This window comes from Pundamilia nyererei, unplaced genomic scaffold (genome assembly GCF_000239375.1).
Source record: "Pundamilia nyererei isolate P.nyererei 1_Seehausen unplaced genomic scaffold, PunNye1.0 scaffold00066, whole genome shotgun sequence".
NCBI lineage: Eukaryota > Metazoa > Chordata > Actinopteri > Cichliformes > Cichlidae > Pundamilia > Pundamilia nyererei.
Window position 1 is genome coordinate 1,756,596 of NW_005187467.1, and position 24,060 is coordinate 1,780,655.

Consider the following 24,060-nt stretch of genomic DNA (forward strand, 5'->3'; position numbering starts at 1 on the left):
TGGTTAGTCTTCTAAGTTCACAAAACCATTTCAGTTATTTTTTTCTTTTCCCATAAGTCTGGTTTTTAATCTTATTTTGTTACCTAAACACATTTTTTCACATCTAATTTTAGTTTTTAGTTTATTTTACCAAACTTTAATTACCCTGATCTGAACCACACGATAGCGTTTCCCATTCCACACAATGGGATCCCAAAGGGATTCCAACTCCACCTAGTGGTACATAAACCAAATAGAGTGCAGGAAGGATGGGCCCTGTAAGCACTCACTAGAAAATGAAAAAACAACAAAGCAGCTGAAAATACCAGATATGTGGTTTGTTTAGTCACAAGAATAAAAGCCATATAACAGCAACAAGATGTTTAGTCTGCTTTTGATATCGCAAAAGAAACAGACTTCAAAAGGTGCAGGCGGGCTCAAATTGGTGCGACTGCATGGAGACATAACCTTTCTGACTCTAATATTTCCTGTTTTCCGAACAAGCCAAACAGAAGCTTCCCAGTGGCCTCAAATTGCAAGGAATGTTTATCACTGCTAACCTGAGGCGAACACAACTTATTAAACAGAGCACACAAAACTTCCAAACATCTTTATGTGCACAAGGTTTTCTGACAGCAAGCTGAAAAATAAACACAGTTAAAATTTTAGTGTGTTGTTGCAGCATTTAAAAGTTAACCTTTCCTTTTTTACAGGCTCAGAAGGAAAAAAGGTCTTAGTGTTCCAAAAATATTTTCTCAGCTTCATCCATCCAGTCACATGGAGATTCCTCTTCAAAGTCCCTGCAGTGAGAGGACCAACAAAGTCAACACAATTTAAGAACTATACTTTCATTCAGTATCCTTCCCATTTCAGTCTTTTTCTCACCCTGTTCACATTAAAATCAATTAAAACACTGCTGTAACTATTTCCCTTTATGTCCAGATGCTGTACAACATCATCTAATATGCTCTGCATTAATGCTGGGATATTAAACAACAATATGTCAGGGTTACTTACGTGTCTTCATCATCAGAGCGTGGCTGCAGTCGGTCCTCGTCTATAACCAGCTCTTGTTCGGGCCCATCCGTGTCATCACCCTGAGGATGGGAGAGTGGTCCCAACAGAGGGTCTTCACCTGAACAACACCACAATGATGAACACATTAAAGATTTCAGTTGGGCTATCTACAGCTTATATTGAGATAAGAGTCTGCTCACAGATCAGCAGACCTCTGTTTATTATGAAGGTGCTGGAGGCTTTGCTCAGCTGAGCCTTCTCCAGCAGACTCAGAAGCCTCTCAGGAGGATTCCTTTCCCATCGTCTTCTCTGCCTGCTGTCCTCTGGCTCCCCTGCAACAGAATGCTTTGGTTTGGCATTTCAGTCTCCACCGCTTATTTTTGCACCTTTCAGGAAATGAAATTCTGCTGCTACCATACCTTCATGAGTAGAGCTAGTGAAGGTCCAGCCAGTTGATGTCACGCTGTCAGATGAAACCAGACTGGCATTAGCTAACACCTGCAGCACGGTGTCTGATGGCTCAGTAGACCACTGCTTTCGAGGGGCGGGGTCTCTGCTTTCGAAGCAGCTTTTTGATAAGTCCATACCTGATTTAAAGGGTTATTTAGGACACATTTTGATGACAAACCGTACAGTCTTAAGAACAAATTCAGTAATGTAACCCTGCCAGCAGTGCAACAGTAGATCATTTTCTTCAACATAACATTGTTAGCTTTGACTCCACCTTCAGATGTTGATGTTTTTATTAAACTCTTCTCTCCCAGAAGACGAGCCACATTCTTTCCCTCCTCTCTGTTCCATCGACCTGTATGCCTCGCCTGCTCCTCCCTCTCTGAGGCCTGTAAAAGATTCAAAACACCGCCCTGAATCAAATGCACAGCACGAGCTCTGCGGCCATCTGAACAAACAAAGGGTCCACATTGGATTACCACAGCTGGCAAAGTTGCGTAAGAGTTTAAATTCTCATGCTACCATTAGGTCAAAACAGCAAGTGACTGTGATGAATGTGCAGCCCTAAAATCAGGTTCAACATACTGATTTTCCCTGGGAGGGCAGGTGTGTACGCAAGAGTTTAGAAACCCTGTGAGAGGTCAGGATGGTGTGCAGGGACGGTCTGTCTTTCGGGTTTGTCTTGAACATCTGCTTGACCAAGTACTGCAACTCATAAGGAAGATGACTGGGGAGGGGAGGGTATGCACCCCGGCACACCTTAAGAATCAGACTCTTCCAGCTGGATGCCTGGAACTGGACACAGGAGAAAAGCGTGAAGACACAACAAACCACACTGTGCATGAAGTGTGGAGGAGGGAGTACCGGGTGTCGCAGGGTGCAGAGCTCGTACAGGACGCAGCCTAGAGACCACACATCACTGCAGAACACACAAAGGGAGAAATGGTTATTCATTCACACCAGACATTTCATCATGTACTGGCAGAGTCAGAGAGAACTGGTTAACCCATGCATGAGTTACACAATCACTGCCGAGCCCCTTTAGTCAGAGAACTCAAACTAAATCAGAGACTGAAAATAACATGTAAATGTATGCTGTCAGGGGAAAAAAGCCTGCAGAGAGACTCTAAGCCGGGGGTTCTCAAAGTTTTAATGACTTAGTCCCACTTTAAGAAGCCAGAATATGACTTAACTTTTAGTTAGTCTTTGCACTGTCTCTCTACAGAGGATGACAGTGTTTTATGTTGCTATTTCTTCATTTTATTCAGTCACTTTTTGTTCTGGTACATAGTTGTTATTCATGTATTACTCAAGTGAGTGTTACAGTGCTTGATGCTAGCTGTATACGTCAGTGTTAGGAATGTTCAGTCGGCTATGATGGCAAGAACAGAAGAGTTGGGTTTGAAAAGAGATGATCCCTTGGTATCATTCTGCCCTGCTCTATCGTAACACGACATGAAGTGTGGCTGAATGAAATGTGCAGCGGCAGACTCGAGGGCCACTCGAGGGCTAGCACTTGGTGATCCAAGTCCTTTAAGATCTCTGGATATTTTTGTAGTGCAGATTTCACACATACTTTCAATAACTACTGTAGGCATTCCAATGAACTATAATTATCACATACAGTAATTCCGCATATACGCACAAATATGTACACACACTCTGCAGGTGCTCTACTGTCACCATAGTTTGACCAGATTTGGTTCTGGCATGTCCCTTTTTAAAAATAAAAACCACACAGTTGGTTAAACAGATGTATGTACAGTCATGGCACAAAGTTGATTTTTCAGATTTTCTTTAGATTATTTTTACATGTTTTTTTTTGATATTGTGAATAACACAAGGGTTCTGTGAGATTCAAAACATTTTTATTGGCAAACAAATAAAAATTTAGTATGGGCAGTGACAGCACTGCCAACAATTTTTGCACACAACTGTAGACTATTCTAGCATAGGTTCCTGTTTCTTTTCTCATCGATCTAGTTACTGTTAATCCGTATTCACAAATTTTATTCATGTAGAAAACATGCCCAGAAACTCTTGTTAGCACATTTTAGTCAATTCATACACTCACTGGCTATTTTAGTGGGTACATGACGGCCTGCTGAAAACGGGAATCAAAATGGGGAAGAAAGGAGATTTAAATGTAAATGTGGCACGTTAGCGCCAGACAGACTATACTGTATATTTTAAAAACTGCTGATCTGCTGGGATTTTTCTGACACAACTACCTCTGGGTTTACAGAGAATAGTCAGAAAAAAGAGAAAATATCTAGCAAGCATAATTTCCTTGGGTCAGAATGACTTATTGATGCCAGAGGTCAGAGGAGAATGGCCAGACTGCTTTGAGCTGATAGGAAGGCAACAGTAAATCAAATAATCACTTACTACAACCAAAGTATGCTGAACAGGATCTCTGAACGTGGAAAATGTTGAACATGAAAATGCTGCGCCACAGCAGGAGAATAAATACACCGAGTGCCACTCTTGTCAGCAAAAAACAGGAAACCGAGGCCACAATTCACACCAAAATTGAACAACATAGATTAGGAAAATATCGTGCGGTCTTACAAGTCTCAATTTCTGCTGCCACATTTGGATGGCATGATCTGAATCTGGCATGAGCAGCATGAAAACATGCTAATCTCCTGTTCAGCAGCATGCTGAGCAGGAGATTTGCAGCACATGTGTTCAGTTGGCAAATCTGCAGCAACTGTGTTGCTATCATGTTAATATGGACAAAAACTTTGAGAAATCTTTCCACCCTCCTATTGAATTAAAGCAGTTCTGAGGGTAAAAGGGGTTCTAACCCAGTCATAGCAAGCTGTACCTAATGAAGTGGTTGGTGAGTGTATATTTACATTTCTGCTTTTAACATTTCTTGTTACAATGACACACATTTTCTAAGCACAGACACTGATCTATGGAGAAGAAACATACTTTCATCTTTATATTGTTTAATATAAACCGGAGGATCCAGCCGAACGCTTACAGTAGCATACCTCTTATTGTTGTACGGCTTATTGTCCCAGATTTCTGGTGCCACATAATACGGAGTTCCAACATATGCATGAGCGTAAGCCTTCGAGCTGGAACAAATTTACAATCAAATTTAAAATCGACAAACTCAACATTAACTTTAAAAAGCTGAACAGCATCAGGTTCTTTACCTGTTCAAAATACAGGCTGAGCCAAAGTCTCCAAGCTTGACTGTCCCATTATCGGTCAGGAAAATGTTCTGGGTGAGGATGAAAGATAAGTGATGATTTAACATGACACAAGATATAAGTACAGCCAATTATGGCAAAATGAGATTATATCACATAGATGGGTTGTAATGTTTCTGATCTGGATCAGCAGTTTCATTTTTGTTCATTTCATTCAACACACAACCAAGCAAAATGATTCCGATTTGGATTCAATTGTGCTTGCCTGACATGAAATTCACTGATCCACACCACCGGGATATACAGCAACGACACTGGAATGTCATTCGGGCTGGAGAAGTGTACTCAGATGGTAACAAAGACTGGGAAGGTAGTCAGAATTGAGGGAATCACACTACCAGATGGCAACACTGCAGACATAGAGGACAGCTACAAGTATCTGGGGATCCCACAGGCAAATGTTTATCCATGAAGAGGCTGCTAGGAAAGCTGCAACCATGAAGTACCCGCAGAGAGTCAGACAAGTCCTGAGAAATCAGCAGAACAATAAGAACAAGATCCGGGCTATCAACACCTACGCTCCGCCCGTGAGCAGGTACCTTGCTGGGATAATAACCTGGCCAAAGGAGAAGATAGAAGCCACTGACATCAAAACCAGGAAGCTCCCCACCATGCATGGAGGATTCACCCCAAGTCCAGCACCCTGAGGCTATACGCTAAGCGGAAGGAAGGAGGCCGGGGAATGGTGAGTGTCAGTACCACAATCCAGGATGAGACAATGAACATCCACAAATACATCAGGAAGATGGCCCCAACTCACCACGTGCTCAGTGAATACCAGGCAGCAGAAACCCAAGAAAAGGAGGAAGAAGAGGAACCACCATGGAAGGATAGGCCCCTGCACGGTATGTACCAGAGGCAGATAGAGGAAGTGGCTGACATCCAGAAGTCCTACAAGTGGCTGAACAAAGCTGGACTGAAAGCAGCATAGAGGCACTAATCATGGCAGCACAGGAACAAGCTCTGAGTACAAGATCCATAGAGGCTGGGGTCTATCACACCAGGCAAGACCCCAGGTGCAGGCTGTGTAAAGATGCCCCAGAGACAATCCAGCACATAACAGCAGGGTGCAAGATGCTAGCAGGCAAGGCATACATGGAACGCCATATCCAAGTGGCTGGCATAGTGTACAGAAACATCTGTGCCGAATATGGCCTGGAAGTTCCGAGGTCAAAATCGGACACGCCGCCTAGGGCGAGCTAAGATCCTGTGGGACTTCCAGATACAGACGGACAAAATGGCAGTAACATCAGGAAGAAGGAACACAAGAAGCTAGAGAAGTAGCACGGGGTCAGAGAAGAGCTCAAGAAGATGAGAAGGGTGAAGGTAACAGTGGTCCAAGTGGTAATCGGAGGACTAGGTGCAGTGACTCCTAAGCACAGTCACTGTCTATAGGTCTGATGCATATTTTTTACACACTGGGCTAAAATATGCTGATCATGGATATCTTTTTTTATAATGTAATTTAGCTGAAATCTGGAATTACAGAGCTGAATTTGTTCAGTAAATGCTACCGAGTGACATGAGTGTTCAGACTGAGAGAACTGAGAGAACAAACATAGGAAATCTGATTCTCCTCTCTATGTTGAAGGCAGGTTTGACCTGAATGAACCAGAAGACACATTCATTAATGTACCCTGAACAAAGTAAAATGCATAAGCTAGAAAACCTAGACGTGACTGTACCTTGGATTTCAGATCTCTGTGCAGAACTCGCTGATCATGGATATGCTTTGCACCTGCGCACATTTCAGCGAACCACTTCAAGATCTGAAAAAAGAATTTAAAAACCCAATGAAACACAAGTAGGGAAGGGTAATTGTGATCATGAGTGCAGGAAGTCAGGACGTACATTATCAACACTGAACTGGTTTGACTTCTGTTGCTTAATCCTCTGGAGCAGATCTCCTCCGCTGCAGTACTCCATAACAATCCACAGGAGTTCATCAGCTAAACAAACACAATCACACTTGGTATTTTGAAATCCAAACAATCATAACTGTATGCTCATAAAAGGTTTGTAATGACTTTTAAAGCGAGTGATATTCGTGTGTACGATTACCCTCGAATGCCTCCCTGAAAGCCACAATATTAGGATGTTTCATTCTGGACAGCAGGATGGCTTCCCTCCTCGAATTCTCCAGTTTGGACTGATTCTATAAAAATGCAAATGAAAACATGATTGTTTTCCATACAGCGCGAAACAAAACAAACAAACAAAGGCAGGCTGACAACAAACAGCTTCCATGTCTCAGTGTAAGCAGCAATCTGGCAGGTTATCAGCAAGGCGCAAAAAACTAAACTAGACTCAAATAAAATAAAAAATTTCCATATCCGACCCCAGGCTGCAACATCACGCCTGGAATTCCAACAAGTCTTATTTTACTTGAATATTTTATAATCATCACAGTTTCGGGGGAAGATTTGAATCAGACTGATCCGTTTGCTCCAAACAGGTGAGGACATTCCCTCCTTTCCTTGCACATACCTTTGGCAGCTGAATCTCCTTCACCACATATTTTTCCTGACTGCTTTTACACCGCACTAACACGGCCCGGCCAAACGAGCCTTCACCGATCACTTTAACAAGTGAGTATTTCTCCATCGATCTTCTCCACATAAAAGACAAAGAGGGAAAGAGAAAGAGCACACTGGGGGAAATAACTACAGCGGGATGAGCCGATGGAGCCGACCCTTCACATCACTGCTTTTTTTTAAGCCGCGTGTGTTCGTACAGGGATTTTTTTTACAATACATACAGAAGAATACCGTCCCAAAATAACCTCCACCTAGACTAGTGCGGTTTATCTGGCCACTACTTCCTTATTATTATATGACGTAGGGCGAGGCGCCACTGTGCTACCCAGCGTGACCGCTAGATGGCAGAACACAACCTCGAAAACAGACTAATAGTTTCATATGTCGTGCAGTGATATTGTAAAAGCATTGTAACAAATATAGCAGTAGTTTTTTTTAATTTTACATTATGCATTTTCTTAACCTTGTATTATATGGTATTATGATTCTATATTATATTTGTATTTGAGAAAAAATATTCTTAACTAATAAAAAGTGATGTAAATAGCTGAACAGCCATGTAATAATAACTCTTTGAATACCAACACTTGTTTCCTCGACATCATATAGACTTCCATGGAAATATTAATTAATTAATTAATTAATCAAATAAAGTGCTGGGACCCAGTTAGGTACTGATAGTGAGGCAGACAGCTTTACTTGTGAATCACAAGCATATTAAGCTGAAGTAAAACACATGTGTGTGCGTGCAGGGTAATGACATGGAAGAAGAGGTCCGCAATGAATTAATGGAAATGAAACAGACTGTCACTATTCATCATAATGAAACGACTGGTTTGATATAATAGTTCTGATCAGGTAACTGAAGTTTTTGAGTTTAACCCCTCAAGCAAGCAAGTCCACCATAAATGATCCTGATTTTCATTTCTTAGCAAATGCAATACAAAAAAACTGGCAACCAACCAACAAAAATGACTACAAAAACACATTAAATGTTAATAATCATGACTTTGCCCCCCCCCTTTTTTTTTTTTTTAACGAAAACGCTTATTTGAAGGTAGGTAGGTATTTGGGGAGGACAGGGGCCTGTTTACTACTATGTTACATCATCCCTCCTTTTGACAACATGCAGTAAGGCTCTGAGCTGCGGTGGCCAGTTGTGTTCTAGTTTTGAAAGTGAAATCTTTTCCTATTCTTCCTATTTCAGTTTCTCAACAGTTCAACGGCATGCTTGTGTCATATCTTTTTGTTTCATTATGCATCAAATGATCACAGTGGGTGACGGGTCTGGACTGCAGGCAGGCCAGCTGAGACTTGAAGTCTTTCACCACAGAGACATGCTGCTGTTATATGTGGAGAATGTAATTTGGCATTGCCTTGCTGAAATAAGCAAACCTGTTGCTGAAAATGGTGGAATTGTTTGGCAATAGTGATTTATCATTATGTCACTGCATCCCAGTACCAGGTGGTAGCAAGCTGAATGGGACCTCCACTTTGCGTGTGTTTGAGCTGTAGAAGGAAGCCAGAATCACAGACGAGAGGAAAACATGCAAAGTCCAGACAGAAAGACCCCAGCAAGATGGATTCAAACCCAGGACCTTCTTTGCTTTGAGGCAGTAATTCCAAATACAATTAATATTGACAGTAGATATTGGATAGTTTCCACTGCGCAGCTGTCAGTCTTCAGTGTAGCGCTGCCTCAGGATATGAAGCTGTGAAGATTTTTATTATTATTTATTTATTTATTTGAGCGTTTTTGGCATTCGCCTGCAGAGATATTTTTTTTCAGATTCTCTTAATCCTTTAATGATATTATGTGCCACAGATAAGGAATTATTTGCCATTTTCCCATTTCTACTTGATAATATTACAGTCACATTGTTGCATTGTTCCTTATGCTGAATTCACAGGCTGGTGAAGCACCCCCCTCCTAGCTTTACTTCTAAAAGACTTGACGTCTGTATGATTTTTTACACCCAGCCATGTTTCTAATTAACCTTGTTAGTTGTGAGATATTCCACCGGATGTCAGATTCTTTATACAAAACAATGCAATCCATCATTTTTACTTGTTTACACTCATGTACATAAGCTATAAAAGTCTAAATATAAGATCCTGCCAGTACAGCGTTTTGAAATCAGTCTACAGAGCATCACACCAGCTTAAGCATCCATGTGAGAGTCTGCTAATTAACTTCCATATCAGATGGCAATGAATGAACTGGTGTGTAAATGTGTAAATTGTGCAAGGAAAGAAAGTGTCATTTGTAGCTCAGGAGTTGGAAGTTGAGCACACACCTCTGCTGTGCTTTAATGATCAGCAGAATCCCCCAAACAGCATCTTCTGCGTTTACCATAGAACCACAAATTATTTGTTTCATTACCTTCTGATATGCTTCCCCCTCTTTGGTATCGCTCTGGTTGCACCTATTAGCAAATAGCTGATCCTCCTCAGGAGGAAAATAAAGACAATTACGAATTATGGTCCGACAGTTTGTTTACAGCTTCTGGATTATGCTGCACAAGCTGTTTGGGGAAATGTGATGGACATTTTCCCTTATTTTGGCACATATAATGATGTCTCATTTAGTCTGGAAAGAAGCCCTGACAAACTCTCAGTAGAGCCTATACTGATAAATGGTTGGGGGACTATATGCAGCATGGAAGAGCTATCTCTTTATGACAAGCTGTTAACTTTGCATTACAGAATTTAAAGGTAAATCAGAAAACCGATGAAGTTCAGCCTCTTGCTGGTGATTTCATCTACTTCCACAGAATAGTGTTTCTCCAATAAAACTAAAAACATGCTTTAAATACAAAGTTTGTTGGCCACCAGAGGACCAAACTGTAAAAGGTTATGTTTTTCTCTGACAGAGCTATTTTACATCACATTAAACGTTTGATTTGCGAGGTATTTGCTGATTCTATATGAAGGGCCTTGCTGTAGGCATTTGTGGTATCAGACCATATCAGATGCTGTGACTCATCTAATTTGTGCTGCTTCATAATTGATGGACGGCTGGCATGAAGCAGCTGTGGGGCAATAAAAATTAAAAATTAGCTTACAGGTTTCTCAATTCAGGATTTAGGCGCTGTATGATATATGGACAGGATCATGGAGGACATCAAAGTGAAATACAGTCTACAGTGCAATACATTTACATTTCATGTTCTTGAAAGAGAATACAAAAGCACAGGCCAAGGAACAAAATGACAAAGAAAACCTGTATTGATGACCTTCTTTCACTGTAATATATTTTAAGAGAAATTATGTCATAAAATGTAAGCTTCATTTAATTTTTTATGTTTGACATTATAAGTGGAATATACCTTTTGTAACAAAAAAAAAAAAACCTTGATGTCTTGCCAATTTAATTTCTAGGAGAAGCTTATAGTATATTGAAAGCCATCAAATGTTCGGTCGTGGGAACAATTTGAAATCCATTGTCAGTGAAGGTGAATGTTTAAGTCCATCAGGGAACCATAAACCTGCATAAGATGTAATATGTAGTGTTTAAATTTAAAAAGAAAAAAAGCAGGGCATGAAATACCGCTGCAATATATTGTAACAACAGTGCATTGCCCAGGTGGCATTAGTATGAGAAAGTTAGGACAGTAGTAATAAATCTTCAAAATGAATGCTCTGAGCAGCTTTGTTTAATAAAAACAGCAAATTATAAGGAGCAAGCATTTTAAAAAAAAAACAATTCATTGATATAAGCTACTTCATGGAGGAAATATTAAAGATGATGAGTACAATATCTTCAAACCATTGTTTCATTACCCACAGCTGTAAGCTGCTCAGCTGTTCAAACAGAATTGGATTGAATGAATTCAATCCAATGATCAGCCATCAAAGAAGCAAGACTATGATTCAATGCACCGTGTGGGTGATGAAGGGCAGATCTAAAGTTCACCTGAATTATAAAGTCCATTTGAGAGACATAAAGCAACACTTTATCACCGTCCTTTCCCTCAGACCACAGTGCTGTCCTTCAGATAATTATCTGGGATATTTTTCACCTTGCCCCTCTTTCTTGTTACACTGTCCTCAAAGATAATTATCCTTCACATATTTTTGGATTTGAATCCTACTGAGTAAAAAAGGACAGGCTAAACAGTCTAAAGAGAATATATTCATTCACTTACTAAAGCCCCATATTCAAAATCCCACAAAATTAAAGAATAGATCCATTATAAGAAACTATTAATTAAAATACCGATTTCCTAGGTGGTTAATACCAATGCAACATTTTCAGTAGTAACTGCTTAGATGTTGCTGCCATCCAAAGAATCAAAAGAGAAATCTGTGGGTGTTTTGTGAAACACTGTGTATCATATTTAAAGGTGAATGGCTAGGAGATTTAAAGAAGCAGTATCTCTTTGGGCACTGAAGGAAAAAAGTACGCCTATGAAGTAGGAAAGGGAAAAATATCTACAAAATAGCATAAAATGACCAAACTAAAGCTATGTAATCTAAAAATTGTACTTCATTACAGAGGTGAGTATATGTGGTGTGGTACTTTCCTTAATGCGCACTCTAATGTTCACATCATCCTGGGTGACATTAGTGGTTGAGAGCTTCTGTGGCAGTTCAAAGAAACTTAACAGCACATTTAAGACATACAGGAAGTGGGGAAAGACATAACAATATCATTATCAGACAACTAAATCACCTAAACAGCTTCAGTGGAATGCCTAGACCTATGTGAGCTCAAGAATGAAAGATAAATGCATTTTCCCCCCCAGAGATAATGAACCAAATATAGCACGGGCCACTTCTGCAAAATGAAAGAAAGTTCATAAAATGTATATAGTAGCGGGATAATGTTCGTAATCAGAGCAGACGTTCAACAAAACAGCATCCAAAAAAGGGAACACGTTTCTGAGTGTGTAAAGAGATAGACGCCAAGATATCGAAGACATCGAGATGAAAAGAAACTATGACTGATTTTCCAGGTTAGCTGGAGAACAAAACAAGGGCTGATTTTTGTCATCCCGAAGCAGTAAGAATTGACACACCTACAAATAAAACTCCGAAATATTATGAGAAATATATCATAGACGTCATGGGATTTTGTGCTGCTGGTACACCATGTGCAGTCATGTGATGTTTTGCAGAGGTACTATTCTAGTGCTTATAGACTTTTGCAGTATTTTGGAACATTTACCACACAACCACCAGAATGCCAGAGGAAGTTACCTCATAAACTCAGAGTACCAGCATCAGGGAGCAGTTCCCGGAGGAAAATTTTGTTGCTAACAATAGCTGTTTTCTTTTCCATTCCTCTGGTCTGGTATTTTTCACTGGGAAAGTGTATTATTTTTCACTTGATCTGGAGACAAATATCCAGCTCTAAAGCTTGTTGATTTTTGACTCTCGCTCTCTCTACTAAGTGGAATCAGGTGTGTGAGAAGTGCCAACCAGCTGCAAATCATCTGTAATCTTTCCAGCCTTACGTACGGGTCTCTGACTTCCCTACTTTACCAGACTGTAGACAATCCATCTTCACCAGCCTGAGTCCAGCTACTGATGCCCTCTCATTGTACTTTCCTTGTACGTATTTCCCTCTTCTGACTGCCCCTCTCTTGTCTTTCTCTGGCTGGGCTTGACACCGCTGGGCTCCATTTCCCCTCCCTTGTCCTGCACTGGTAAATCCATAAGCTGCCAACTTCAACCTTTCTTCCTGGCCCCTGGACTCAGTATTAACTTAACATGTGAATAGCTTGCTCTTTATTGCTACACCCTACTTCTTCTTCCTGTATTCTTCATTTTGGTTCTCTGTTCAGCCTTAACAATATCCAAGACCACCTGAAGTAAATCAGCTGCAACAACTTTTCAGAATGAAGTGCTTCATTTATGTATCATATAAAATAGGTTTGCTGCGATTCAAAATAGAATTAAAATGGCAGTACATTTGGAATCCTGTACTCGTGAGCTTTTGGAGACAGATAGAAGAATCAGCATGTTTCTCCTGGGAGGCCTTCTGTGCTGCAGAGGGTTGATAGCAGAGTTGATTACGCCAAACAACACCTCGGTGTTGTGACAATTTAGATAGGAGCTCAGAGAACGCTCCTCATACATCTTCTCTGCATATATCTCGTATTGCAGTATAGGTTCTCTATATGGCCCTGAAAATATTTGCACTTTTTTGGATGCTGTGTTTGTAAGGAGTTATGTTTTTTGAGTAACAAGAAGACATTAATGATGGATTTTTCCTTTTTGATTTTCTAGTGCAACAGAACTCTGTTCAGCCTTTAATGAAAACTGTGCCATTTCTGCAAGCTTTGGGAAGCTCTCTGTGTTTTCTTTTTTCTTTTTCCTTTGAGACAGTGCCTAGAGATATGGTTTCAGATCTCTGGAAAATTTGTGAGGCAGTAACTTTTGGTATTTAGGAATTATCTATAAAGTTATTGTAGCCAGGTTTCACCCAAGTTTGGAAATAGACTGCTGCTAGTTTCCTAGTTTGAGTTTTGACTGAAGTGTCTTAAAAGGCAATGGCAAGTGCACACAAGGAAGACATCTGTCTGAGGATACCAATGCTTTTTCACTAATGCTCTTTTACTCCCATCCCTCAGAGCCGGTCTCCTCTTACTAGGAAATAATTTGGATGAACTTGTGAAATGAAGTTATGAAGAGGAGAAGTGAGGCGATGTGGAAGCCATCTGAGATTTGGGTGTTTTTCTCATCATGAGAAATTGGAATGTTATTGATGAAGAGCTGCAGACATACAGCCCACAGGTTTATTTTATTACTAATGTCTGGGAAAAAAATAGACAGATTTGGTATGTCTATTTATAAGAAAATAGAAACCAGTGACTGAAAATTCCAAGTAGGTGCAACATGGTGAAATCTACAGAGAGCAACAGCAAAGCTGTCTTCTGCCCTGTGTGATATTAGTGCTCATACTAAAGCTTCACTCATAATCTCACCTGTGGCAAATTTACAATCACCAATTAGCCTAGCCCTCCTAACTGCATGTCTTTGGACTGTGGAAGGGAGCTGGAGTACCCAGACAGAACATGCAGACTTCACACACACAGAAAGGCCCCGGCCAGATGGTGGATTTGAACCCAGGACCTTCTTGCTGTGATGCGACAGTGCTAACTACCACCCCACTGTGCTGCCCTAAATAGTAAAGCTGATATATCACCACAAAACTGTATCACCACTATTCTGCATATAGATCATCCTTATCTGTCTGATACTTTATAATCACATTTTAATTAACTCTATGCACACCCATGTTAAGCCCATTTAGGTGATTTAAGTATTCCGGCTCATTAGAGGTCTTAAAAAGACAAGATATCCCTCTCAGAGAGTAAAACTTTGCACGTGGAATCAATTCGGGATGTTACAATAGGAAAGGCAACAGAAAAATATTGTTTGCACTAGCTCACAATCATCTATCACCCCCAAGTCTAAATCTCATACTTCTGCAACTACATCTTCTTTTTGTTCTCAGTACCGCTGGCCTTACAAAGTGTGTAATATGTATTCTCTAAGACATACCAATTTGTCATAACATGACCTTGCAGCTGTAGCACAGAGGACTGTGGGTCAGACTGACCAAAGAGTGTACTCACTCACTTACATACTGCAAAATGCTACCAAATGCAGTACAAGTTTAAGGTTAAGCTTTATTTGTCGCACACAGTATAGTCACGTATGTACCTAACTGACTGTGCATGAGGAAAAAAAGAAAGAAACAACCAACATAAACAATAAACCAAAATAAACAACAGTGCAATCATAAGAGACGTCAATGACTGAATATTGGTGTAGTGGGGGAGGAGCTTAAGTCTCTGTCTCATTTAACAGTTTAATGGTCTGAGCTAGATGCTCCTCCTGTTCCTCTGTCTTGGTCACCAGTAGACCATAGCGTCTCCCTGATAACAACAGAGAATACAATCTGTTGTTGGGAGTTGGGGTTCCCAGCAATCCTCTTGGCTCTTGTTCTACATTGTTCATGCCTTTCAGACTTGAGGGGAGTGGCCTTGATTGTTTTATCAGCTGAGTAACCCGCCTTCCTGAGGGCCAAGCGGTCCTGTTGGGTAAAGCTTCCCATCCAGGTGATGATACTTCAGCTACCACAAGTTCCTGAGTCAGAGGAGTACAGGCCAAGGTAACTCAGTTTAGTGAGTGACCCCAAAGGGACTATTGTGTTAAATGCTGAGCCATAATCAATAACTAGCAAGCTTAATATAAGCCTCTCACCTGGTGGCCAAGTGGGTGGGGTGGAGTGGAGTAGAGGGGAGTGAGTTGGGTAAGGCTTCATTTGTACAGCTACTGGGGTTCTGTGCAAATTGTAGAGGGTCAAGAAGGATGTGATGACGATTTTTGTTTTGTTTTTTTGCTATAGTTCATTGACATACTGTGAATGTTCGTCTGGATATTATATTAGATATTATATTAGATATATTCTAATTATGCCAGATGCCTCATTTTCTTCACCTGTGTCACATGCTTATGTGTTTGCTATTCTTAGCAGGGATTTGACAGAATGATGTAAGGAAGAGATGTAGGGATGAGGGACACAAAGCTGCCAAACGGGAAAGCTTTGGTTACACAGCGTCAATCTTAAGTGATGTCGTCAAGCTATGATGTGCTGCGCAGCTGGATCACCTGTCAAACCGAATGGTACATCCACAGAAAAAAACCCAGAACTCCTTCTCCAAAAGGCCAATAAAGTCCAAGAGGTATTTATTCATTTAAAAGGTAAACCATGTTGGAAAACACACATGGGTGTGTACGTGTGTGTGAGTGTGGTCTCTGGAAGGTAAACAGAGGTGCTAATAATATAGAGCAGACATTTTTCCTTGATCAAATATACTCTCTCTGTATGGGCTTTACCTTTTTACTAAGTTCAAACAAACTGCTAATTTTGAAACCCTGCTAACCAGAGCCTCCATATCGTTAGCTTCATAGCATAAGTGCCTAAGTCATTTTTTGGTCAAATTGAGATTTTTGCCTAACTTTACTCCCCTACCACTGCTGCATCATCCTGTCCGTCTGCCTATGTCATCACAAAAAAATGACTTAGGCACTTATGCTATGAAGCTAACGATATATCCCTGAGGGTGAACCAGCGAACCCTGGGCTGTAATCCCTCTATCCCTGTCTGTGAGCTTTGAGTAACAGCCTCTGATCCTCTTTGCTGATGTGGTTTGTCTGGTCTATGTTTTCATGAATTCCCTTTACTTCCCTGCCCATATTAACATGGTAATTGTCAGATCTCTAAAAGAAGACATACACAGCTAATTGGCACTTCCTTTAAGTAGAGCAGGGACTTGTGAATCACAGTAGGAAACAAAGAATGGAAAAATGTGGGTGGGATTTTATTTGAAATTAATAAGATGGAGTAACTTCAAAGTTAGTTTACATTCTAGTTAATGTGATCCACCTGTGTAGCTGTGTTTGATGTTGTGTGGGATGCACATTAGTATTGAAGTTGGTTGTGTAGTTTCTATTTATGCCGCTGCCAGTACATTTAAATATTCCACTACAAAATAACTGCTCTGGGGGGGAAAGTGAGGGTGACACTCTGCTATCTTTCTATACAGGCTCTCCAGATATCCTGCAGCAATATCCATTATACAATATCTTTATGGAGATTGGTGTTATAGAAGCACAAAACCTTTTTTAAACATGGTTGCTCTTAAGGGCAGCAATTATCTTGCCCAAAAGTGCTGATGGAAAAAAATTAATAATTAGAAAGAACTAATTGATGTTGATGTATCTATCTGGCAGATTAAGTTCAACTCTCTCAAGGTTATTTAGGACTCTCTTTCTTAAATAATTACCATGGCACTGGGAGCTCAAAACATTAGGAAAACATCTTTGCTGTTACGACAATACAGAAATGTACTCTTCTTAAGTTTCAGTGTGTTAAGCTCTCAGGGGCGTTGTAATCCTCCTAAAATGCTGCAGTTCTAACTGCCTCTAATTTAAGCAACATTCACTACGTTGCCTTTGTTGATTTCTCCTGATGTTGTTTTTCATCTCTTAAAGGTAAAAGGAAAAGCAATTTGGAAATAGACAATTTGCCTTAGGGTTCTTTTGGATCCAGTCCACGTAGTCTTTCTTTGTTTTTGTTTATATTAAGTTTACTTAGGCTGACCTTTAAAATATTAAAAATAAATACCCCTTTTTTTGCCTTCAACACTGCCTTGGTACAGATTTGAAAAGGTGCTGGAAACATTCTTCAGGGATTCTGGTCCATATTGACATGATGGCATCACATAGTTATTGCAGATTTGTGGACTGCACATCCATAATGTGAATCTCCTGTTCCACCACATCTCAGAGGTGCTTTGTTTGATTGAGATCTAGTGAACTCATGTTCAAGAAACCAGATTCAGTTTGTTTGAGCTTTTTTGACATGCCTTCTTCTCGTTGGAAGAAGCCATCAGAAGATGGGCACACTGTGGTCACAGAGGGATTGATGTGATCAACGAAACAGCTCGGGTAGACAGTGGAATTTAAGGATGCTCGGTTCATCTTGAGGAGCCGACACAAAATCTCCTAAATCGTTACATCACCACGGCCAGTCTGAACCAGTGAAGCAAGTTAGGATGAATCAGTGCTTCTATGGTTTAGCTAATCCAAACTTCCATATGTCCAAGGAGAAACGATGACTCATCAGACTAAGCAATGATTTTTCTATATTCTGTTGTCCAATTTTGTTGAGCCAGTGCAAACTGGAGCCATAGTTATCTCTTCTTAGCTGATAGGAGTGGCAGCTGGTGTGGTCTTCTGTTGCTGTAGCGCATCAGATTCAATGATGCCACATTCAAAATCACCTTAAATTGCTTTTTTTCTGATGCTCAGTTGAACTTTGAGATGTTGTCTCATTCATACCTAAAAGCACTGAGTTGTTGCCATGTGATTAGCCGATTAGATTTTTGCAATAGCAAACAATTGACGAGGTTTACCTAATAAAGTGGGCTGGTAAGTGTATACTACTACAGTTGTGGTGATGTGATCCTGCTAGTAATGATTGTATCGTTTTTTGAGTACACGACTTCATAGTTCATCATTTGTATTTGGTCTTTAAAGCTTTGGCTAACTTGAATTTGTTTGTTGACTCCATTGGGGTTTTAAATCATCACCCTCGCTTATAAAAAACAAACTTCTGCTATCTAATCTTATTTTTAGCTCTCTTCCAGCATAAATTAGGTGTCTATAAATCTGTTTGTGATTCTTAGAGCACAAAAAATATGTACAGCTCAAGGTGAACATCAGCACCAGTCAGTCTAAATTCACGTCAGTTACGTCAGTTGTAATATGTCTTCATTCAGGAGCTGATGCGAGCAACTGAATTTCTCAGCCACCACTCATTTATCATGTTTTAAGACAATCAGCCTCTTACTTGTTACAAGATCTCAGATTGAATGGTACACCCTGTCAGTCTGAGATTCGGGTGCAGATATAAAAGGGAATGCTCCAACGTGACCCCAATGTGTCTGCGTCTGCTGATGAGGCATCTGGTTGACTCTCTGTAACAATCACTGCTGATATCAATCAGCACAGGAGATCAGAGAGAGGGAGAGAGCAGAATGCAGAGGAGCCATACTAATATATTAAACAGAGCAAGTACTGAGAGGGATATTTCTCCAGTGGGGATGGAGGGGAGGGGGCGTTGCCATTATCTGGGTGATGTTGAGAATTGTGAGAAAATGGGCATGCTAATAAGGGCTAAAACACATCAAGAACAGCTGCATTGTAAATGAGCTGACTTTGTGCACTTGAGCTCGGATGTGGTGTTTGTTAATCAAGAAAAACAGAGAACAAATGGCTAAAAATAGTAACTGGAAAAGCTGTGTTCAGCTCGCACCTCTAATGACACGCATGCAGCGGCGGTAATTGCTAAGAAAAGGTTGCCATTATTGTTATTCACACTGTGAAGGCAGGGTGAGGAGTTACGAGATAACCCCTGACATTAAACTGATGGCCCGACGGACGGAGAGCGCCTCAATTTCCCAGGGTATGATTGCATCTCAGGCTTTGTCTGGAAGACTCTGAAGCTTTTAAGCTGAGAAGCCTGATCAAAAGGCAAATACTCTGACTAGAGGGTACTAAATTTACTTCATCAATAAGGTGGAAAAATTAAATTCACAGCACTGCCCATCCTTATCCTCTTTGTCGATCAGAAAAAAAATGACTCCCACATGTAGCGAACACTATCAAGATCAAGAAGTCATGGGAAAAAAGCTTTTTAGGAATGCACGACTGTTCGTTTTTGCTCTCCGGGGCGTCGACTCAAAGAAGACTTGAAAAACCAGACTTCCAATAAACATTTATTTACAAAACAAACATAATGGCAAAGAATAATTTGAGGGTGAATACAAAACGTGATAAAATGATAAAATACGTTACCATACACAATGTATATCTTATGAATGTGTTAAATAAACTATGCTTTGATTTTTTTGGGGGTCTGAATCGAGGAAGCAGGCAGCCAGTGTCGGATTGCTTTACATTATAGGGATTATTGCATTTCTGTTTGTGTTTAAGGCAAGAATGAGTGATGAAGAGGAGACCGCAAACACTTCACGTAACAATGAGGCAATATTACTTCTGTTCATCACAGGGCGCACTATCACATAAACATTAAAGACCAAAGAAGAGGAAGACAAAAGAAAAAAGAGAGGGAGAATACACTTTTCATTAAAGAAATAGTTATGTAACAATCTTACAAACAGGATTGGTCCATACATTTTTCATTTAAGAACAGCTTTTAAGAGAAGTACCACTTTTCAAAGCCATGTGTGTGTGCTGCATTATGAAACAGTCCCTGCAGTTGTCAGATGAGTAGTGTCCCATGATGTGCAGAGCACCATAATGACTTGATGTCTTTGGTGCCTGATGTGCTGTACTGGTGTGAGTGCACAGAGTCCTCTCCCTTTTGTCGTACCGCCCGAGGTCTCCGCCTGTCCCTGTCTCTCTGATGCTCTCTTCAGTAAGGGTACTGCTTTTGCTTCTTCCCTGCGAAACAGGACAGCCAGGTGCACAGCAGCATAGCACCCGCCGCTCCTGCCCCTGTGCAGTAATACGCCCAGCCGATCTGACAGGAACCTGCAGTGGATGAAAAAAGAAAAGGTCTTTTCACCCTCTAGAAAAACATTGTAACAGATTCAAATTAATCTGGGCAAATAGGTCTTTAGCCAGTAAGACAGTCGCTTGATTTTAATGGAGAACGACACAGCTTACTCTGCATGTATAGCCCTTTTTAGGAAAACTGCCTAAAAATCTCACATCACTTCTGCTATGAAGGGGAACTCGAATGTTTACTCCACTCAGATCAACTACACTGTAAAATTGGACCTAACAGCTCACCCATGCTTTGAATGATAATTGAGCATTACGCTATGCAAAACACACCGAACCATTCAGACGTTAGTTTGAAACGCCCAATCATTTTGTTTGAGATATAGCACGAGAACTCCGCACCGCGCCTTTGATCTTGCCCTAGATCTAACATTAACGTGTTAATGTTAATCACAGAGAATGGTGGCAACTACTTAACATCTCTGCTCAGGCTACTATGTTCCCATCTTCTTGTGAAATACAGCTAGCACTGTTGAGAAAATATGCACAAAACAGAGCCCCAATTCATGTGCAAACAGTCTGCTATGTGGGAGATGAACAATTAGAGACTTGGAGAAACGCAGAAATGGAGTCTCTGGAAATTACAGTGATGCAACAAAATGCTGAAATGCAAATAAAACCTAAACCATTAAGTGCCTCCTTTAGACACACCTTGCATAATCATCAGAGGTAATTATATGCATTATGAAATAGGATACAGTGGTTGAGTTTCTTTTGAAAGTGTTGAAAATACTTATTTCCCTTTTTCTGTGGCATTAACAAAAAGTACATCCCCTCTTCTTAAATGTGACTGTAGCTTATCTATTCATTCAAATTAACGACAAGGGTATTTTCCACTTGCAAAACATATCCCATCAAAGGAATCACTCGGATCCTTCATGCTTTGCTTCTTTGGACTCAGGTATGGAAATGAACACGTACGCAGTTTATGCCTCCTGCAGCGGCATTCAGAGTTTTCAAGCACTGACTACAGCCTTCATGGCTAATTAATGTGAGATGAATTAATGAAGGACTGCTTCAGATGTGGTGAAAGCATCATTCGTCGTCACCATCTCATCATAGTGTTGACATAAATGAGACGAACCTTGAGTGGCCAGTTGCTCTGAACAAAACTTTCAACCAAAAGCACTTGTTAACACAAACGTATATGTGCCTGTTCTTCCACAGAGGAAATAAAATGAAAATTACCTCTGATAGCGTGTGGTGATGTGTTCTTGAAATTTAAAAGGGAGAAATCTGTTTGAATTATGTGGTTTAAGAGTAGATGCTGCTAGAATGGCAGAATCGGTGTGAATCCATAATTCATGTGACAGAAAACTGGATTAAAAATCACAGTTAATGTTTGCTGATGGTGTTCCTAATACATCTGGCTGCTTAGCATTTATTAACTTGCAACTCTTAACTTCATATTAGCAACATTTGCATTTTTTTTTCTTGTGGCAACAGTTGGAGAGGACAGTGAAGCTGTTTGGTTTTCCATTAATCTGTTCAGAGTATCATCTCAGCAGCGACAGAGCACATCTTCATGAAATGGGATACAAGCACTACAACCTGCGGCTATTTTGCCCATTTCCAGTCGGAAAATTGATTAGGATGAATAAGCAAATAAACAGTGGTTATTTTTATTTTTTTAACATTTTATTATTTATTTATAATCTGTGTGAGTGCTTCTTCATATTCTGCAGTTGCAAAAAGAAAAAACATATGTAGCCTGTGTGCTGAATTACATTTTAATGTTTGCATCCACTGAAATGTGCATCATACGTCTGTTGCCCGGCACCTTCTTTGACCTGTATGCTGAACGGTAGCATGCAGCATAGATAATCCAGTCCCCTTAGTTATTTTAAATCCCACCTAAAAAAGCAAAGAAAAAGTAGCGCATGGGCAGATTTGTTTGCTTTCACGACTAAGAAATTAGCATTAGCAGAAATTTCCCCCAAAAAGTCTATCTTGAAGATTGATTACTGTATGTCGCTGAAGGAAGAAACACATCTGAAAGCAAACCAAACTGCACGTTAATCAAAATGAAATTTAAACGGATCTGTTTTCCACTGACTTTTTTCATTTATAGTCAAACTTGTTCACTTTTAATTTGTGTGAACCCAGGTAGAAGCTTTAGAGCTAGCAGGCCTATAAATGCTAATAAGTATTTCTTCCCTCCACTATTTGTTTTGTTTTATTGGTAATAAGATTTAGTAAAGATACACATTTTTCTTCTTTCCTTTAAACTTGTAATGAAATGTAAAAAGTAGAATGATTGTAGTGAAGAGGATAGAAAAAATCTCATAAACTGAAGAATATTCACATGGGAGTAGGCTTTAATTACCAATATCTATAGTGGTAATGATAATCTGTGTCCCCTTTATTATGCAGGTCAAATGTTTTGTGCAGCTCCATACAGATTCTTTTAATTCAAAAATCTGTTTTTATAGGTTTCCCATCCCTGGACTAGTGGTTCTCTGGTGCTCTTTTCCCTACGGCACGCTTTGATTCTGGACAAAAATATAAGAGCTGAATTTTCTTGAGGTTGATTTTGAGTATTCATGGTCCACACTCAGTGTTTTTAGTGAACCCCACTAAGCATTCAGATCAAGTCAAGATCCAAGCATGTGGGTGACGAATATCAAAATGGGCTGGGATGCTTCCAGGGATCCTCAGAGAGGATGAGCCTTTTAATTTTAATCCAGTGACATTAAAAAAAATCTCCATGTATTCTTGTGTTGAGTGTTAATAATATTAATCCAAGTTCCCAATAAAATATTTTACATCCAGTGAAAAACCAAACACTCTTTGATTAGTATCAAATAAAGGAGCAGCCGCAGTATGAAAAGCTTTTCCACCTCCCTAGTGTCTGATAAAGTAGCATATTACTGTCTGTGAGATAGTCCTGATAATACCAGCTGCATGCAGAGCACAAATCAAAGTATTGCTTATTCTCGGCACACATTTAAAGCTATAAAACATTTTGGAAATGGACAGCTACTGGATCTTCTGCTGTTAATTTTTTCCAAATGCATTAATCAAAACAACAAGAAATCACATCTTTTTTGACTACCAGAGAGAGACAAAAGGCAGCATGTCAACACATAAAGACAAACATCGGTCGTCTGTTTCACGTTTTCTGCGATTCGTCGGTTTTTGGGAATAAAAGATCCAGCGAGCACGGCACAAATTTATGAACCATCTGTGTGTAATTAAAGCCTCTGTGTGTGATGGATCTCCCTTGCAGACATCTTACCTAGTTGAAACTGGCTTGAGCTGTTGTTGCAGGTTTGCTGTACTTCCTCGCTGTCCCATCCCAGTGGATAGAGTGCGCAGCCCGATCCTATGAGCAGACCTGAGAACGAGATGAAGAGGAGGACAGTCGGGTCATGTGACGAGGGAATAGCACTAAAGACCGATCACCGGGGGTTCAAAAATATCACGAAACGTAGCAGCAGGCTGCAAAGACACCGTTTACGAGATAAAACCTGCAGCAAGGACAAACTCACCATCAAGGTGCTCGCTCAGCTCCTTGACGAAGGCCAGCATTGTTTTTAGGAAACCTCGCCTCTCCGGGTTTGTTTTTTTTTATAATTTAAGAATCTTTTAAGCGCTGTGAATAAAAATGCAAAGCGCCATGTGTTTTCTTATTTGTTCCATCCAGATATCAAGCAAGGTTTAATTAATTTTAACCTCAGGTTTTGTGCGGATTCTTCCACATTATTTGGTCAATGATTTAATTAAAATGATCAAAAAGA

General features: G+C 40.2%; 2 protein-coding genes across 3 annotated transcripts in view; both read right to left on the reverse strand.

Annotated features, from left to right (window-relative positions):
* Window positions 1-310: 310 nt before the first annotated feature.
* On the reverse strand, window positions 311-7,508 carry nek3 (NIMA related kinase 3). 2 transcript variants are annotated; one of them, XM_005735971.1, is made up of 13 exons: window positions 7,161-7,508; window positions 6,735-6,828; window positions 6,525-6,622; window positions 6,359-6,442; window positions 4,617-4,684; window positions 4,449-4,535; window positions 2,311-2,365; window positions 2,032-2,241; window positions 1,721-1,835; window positions 1,416-1,583; window positions 1,209-1,328; window positions 997-1,114; window positions 311-779 (listed from the first exon to the last, which is right to left on the reverse strand). In XM_005735971.1, exons 1-13 carry the CDS (start codon window positions 7,290-7,292, stop codon window positions 713-715), a joined length of 1,416 nt encoding a protein of 471 aa, XP_005736028.1. In that variant the 5' UTR covers window positions 7,293-7,508; the 3' UTR covers window positions 311-712. The 2 variants fall into 2 exon arrangements, with proteins under 2 accessions (XP_005736028.1, XP_013767037.1); XM_013911583.1 differs by having other exon boundaries at window positions 1,197-1,328.
* An 11,989-nt stretch (window positions 7,509-19,497) lies between these two features.
* lhfpl6 (LHFPL tetraspan subfamily member 6) overlaps window positions 19,498-24,060 on the reverse strand; it is a 46,643-nt gene continuing 42,080 nt past the window's right edge. The window contains exons 3-4 of the mRNA XM_005735972.1: window positions 23,559-23,657; window positions 19,498-20,287 (exon numbers count right to left, since the gene is read on the reverse strand). Of these exons, the coding sequence (XP_005736029.1) occupies window positions 20,169-20,287; window positions 23,559-23,657 (218 nt within the window). The 3' untranslated portion in view covers window positions 19,498-20,168. The remainder of the gene's footprint in view (window positions 20,288-23,558; window positions 23,658-24,060) is intronic.

Excerpts from the sequence above, each read along its gene's own strand:
- nek3 (XM_013911583.1), bottom strand. The coding sequence starts at position 7,292 with ATGTGGAGAAGATCGATGGAGAAATACTCACTTGTTAAAGTGATCGGT. Across the intron at positions 1,836-2,031 it reads TGCCCTCCCAGGGAAAATCA|GCCTCAGAGAGGGAGGAGCA; the intron begins GTATGTTGAACC and ends AATCTTTTACAG. Across the intron at positions 1,584-1,720 it reads AAAAACATCAACATCTGAAG|GTATGGACTTATCAAAAAGC; the intron begins GTGGAGTCAAAG and ends CCTTTAAATCAG.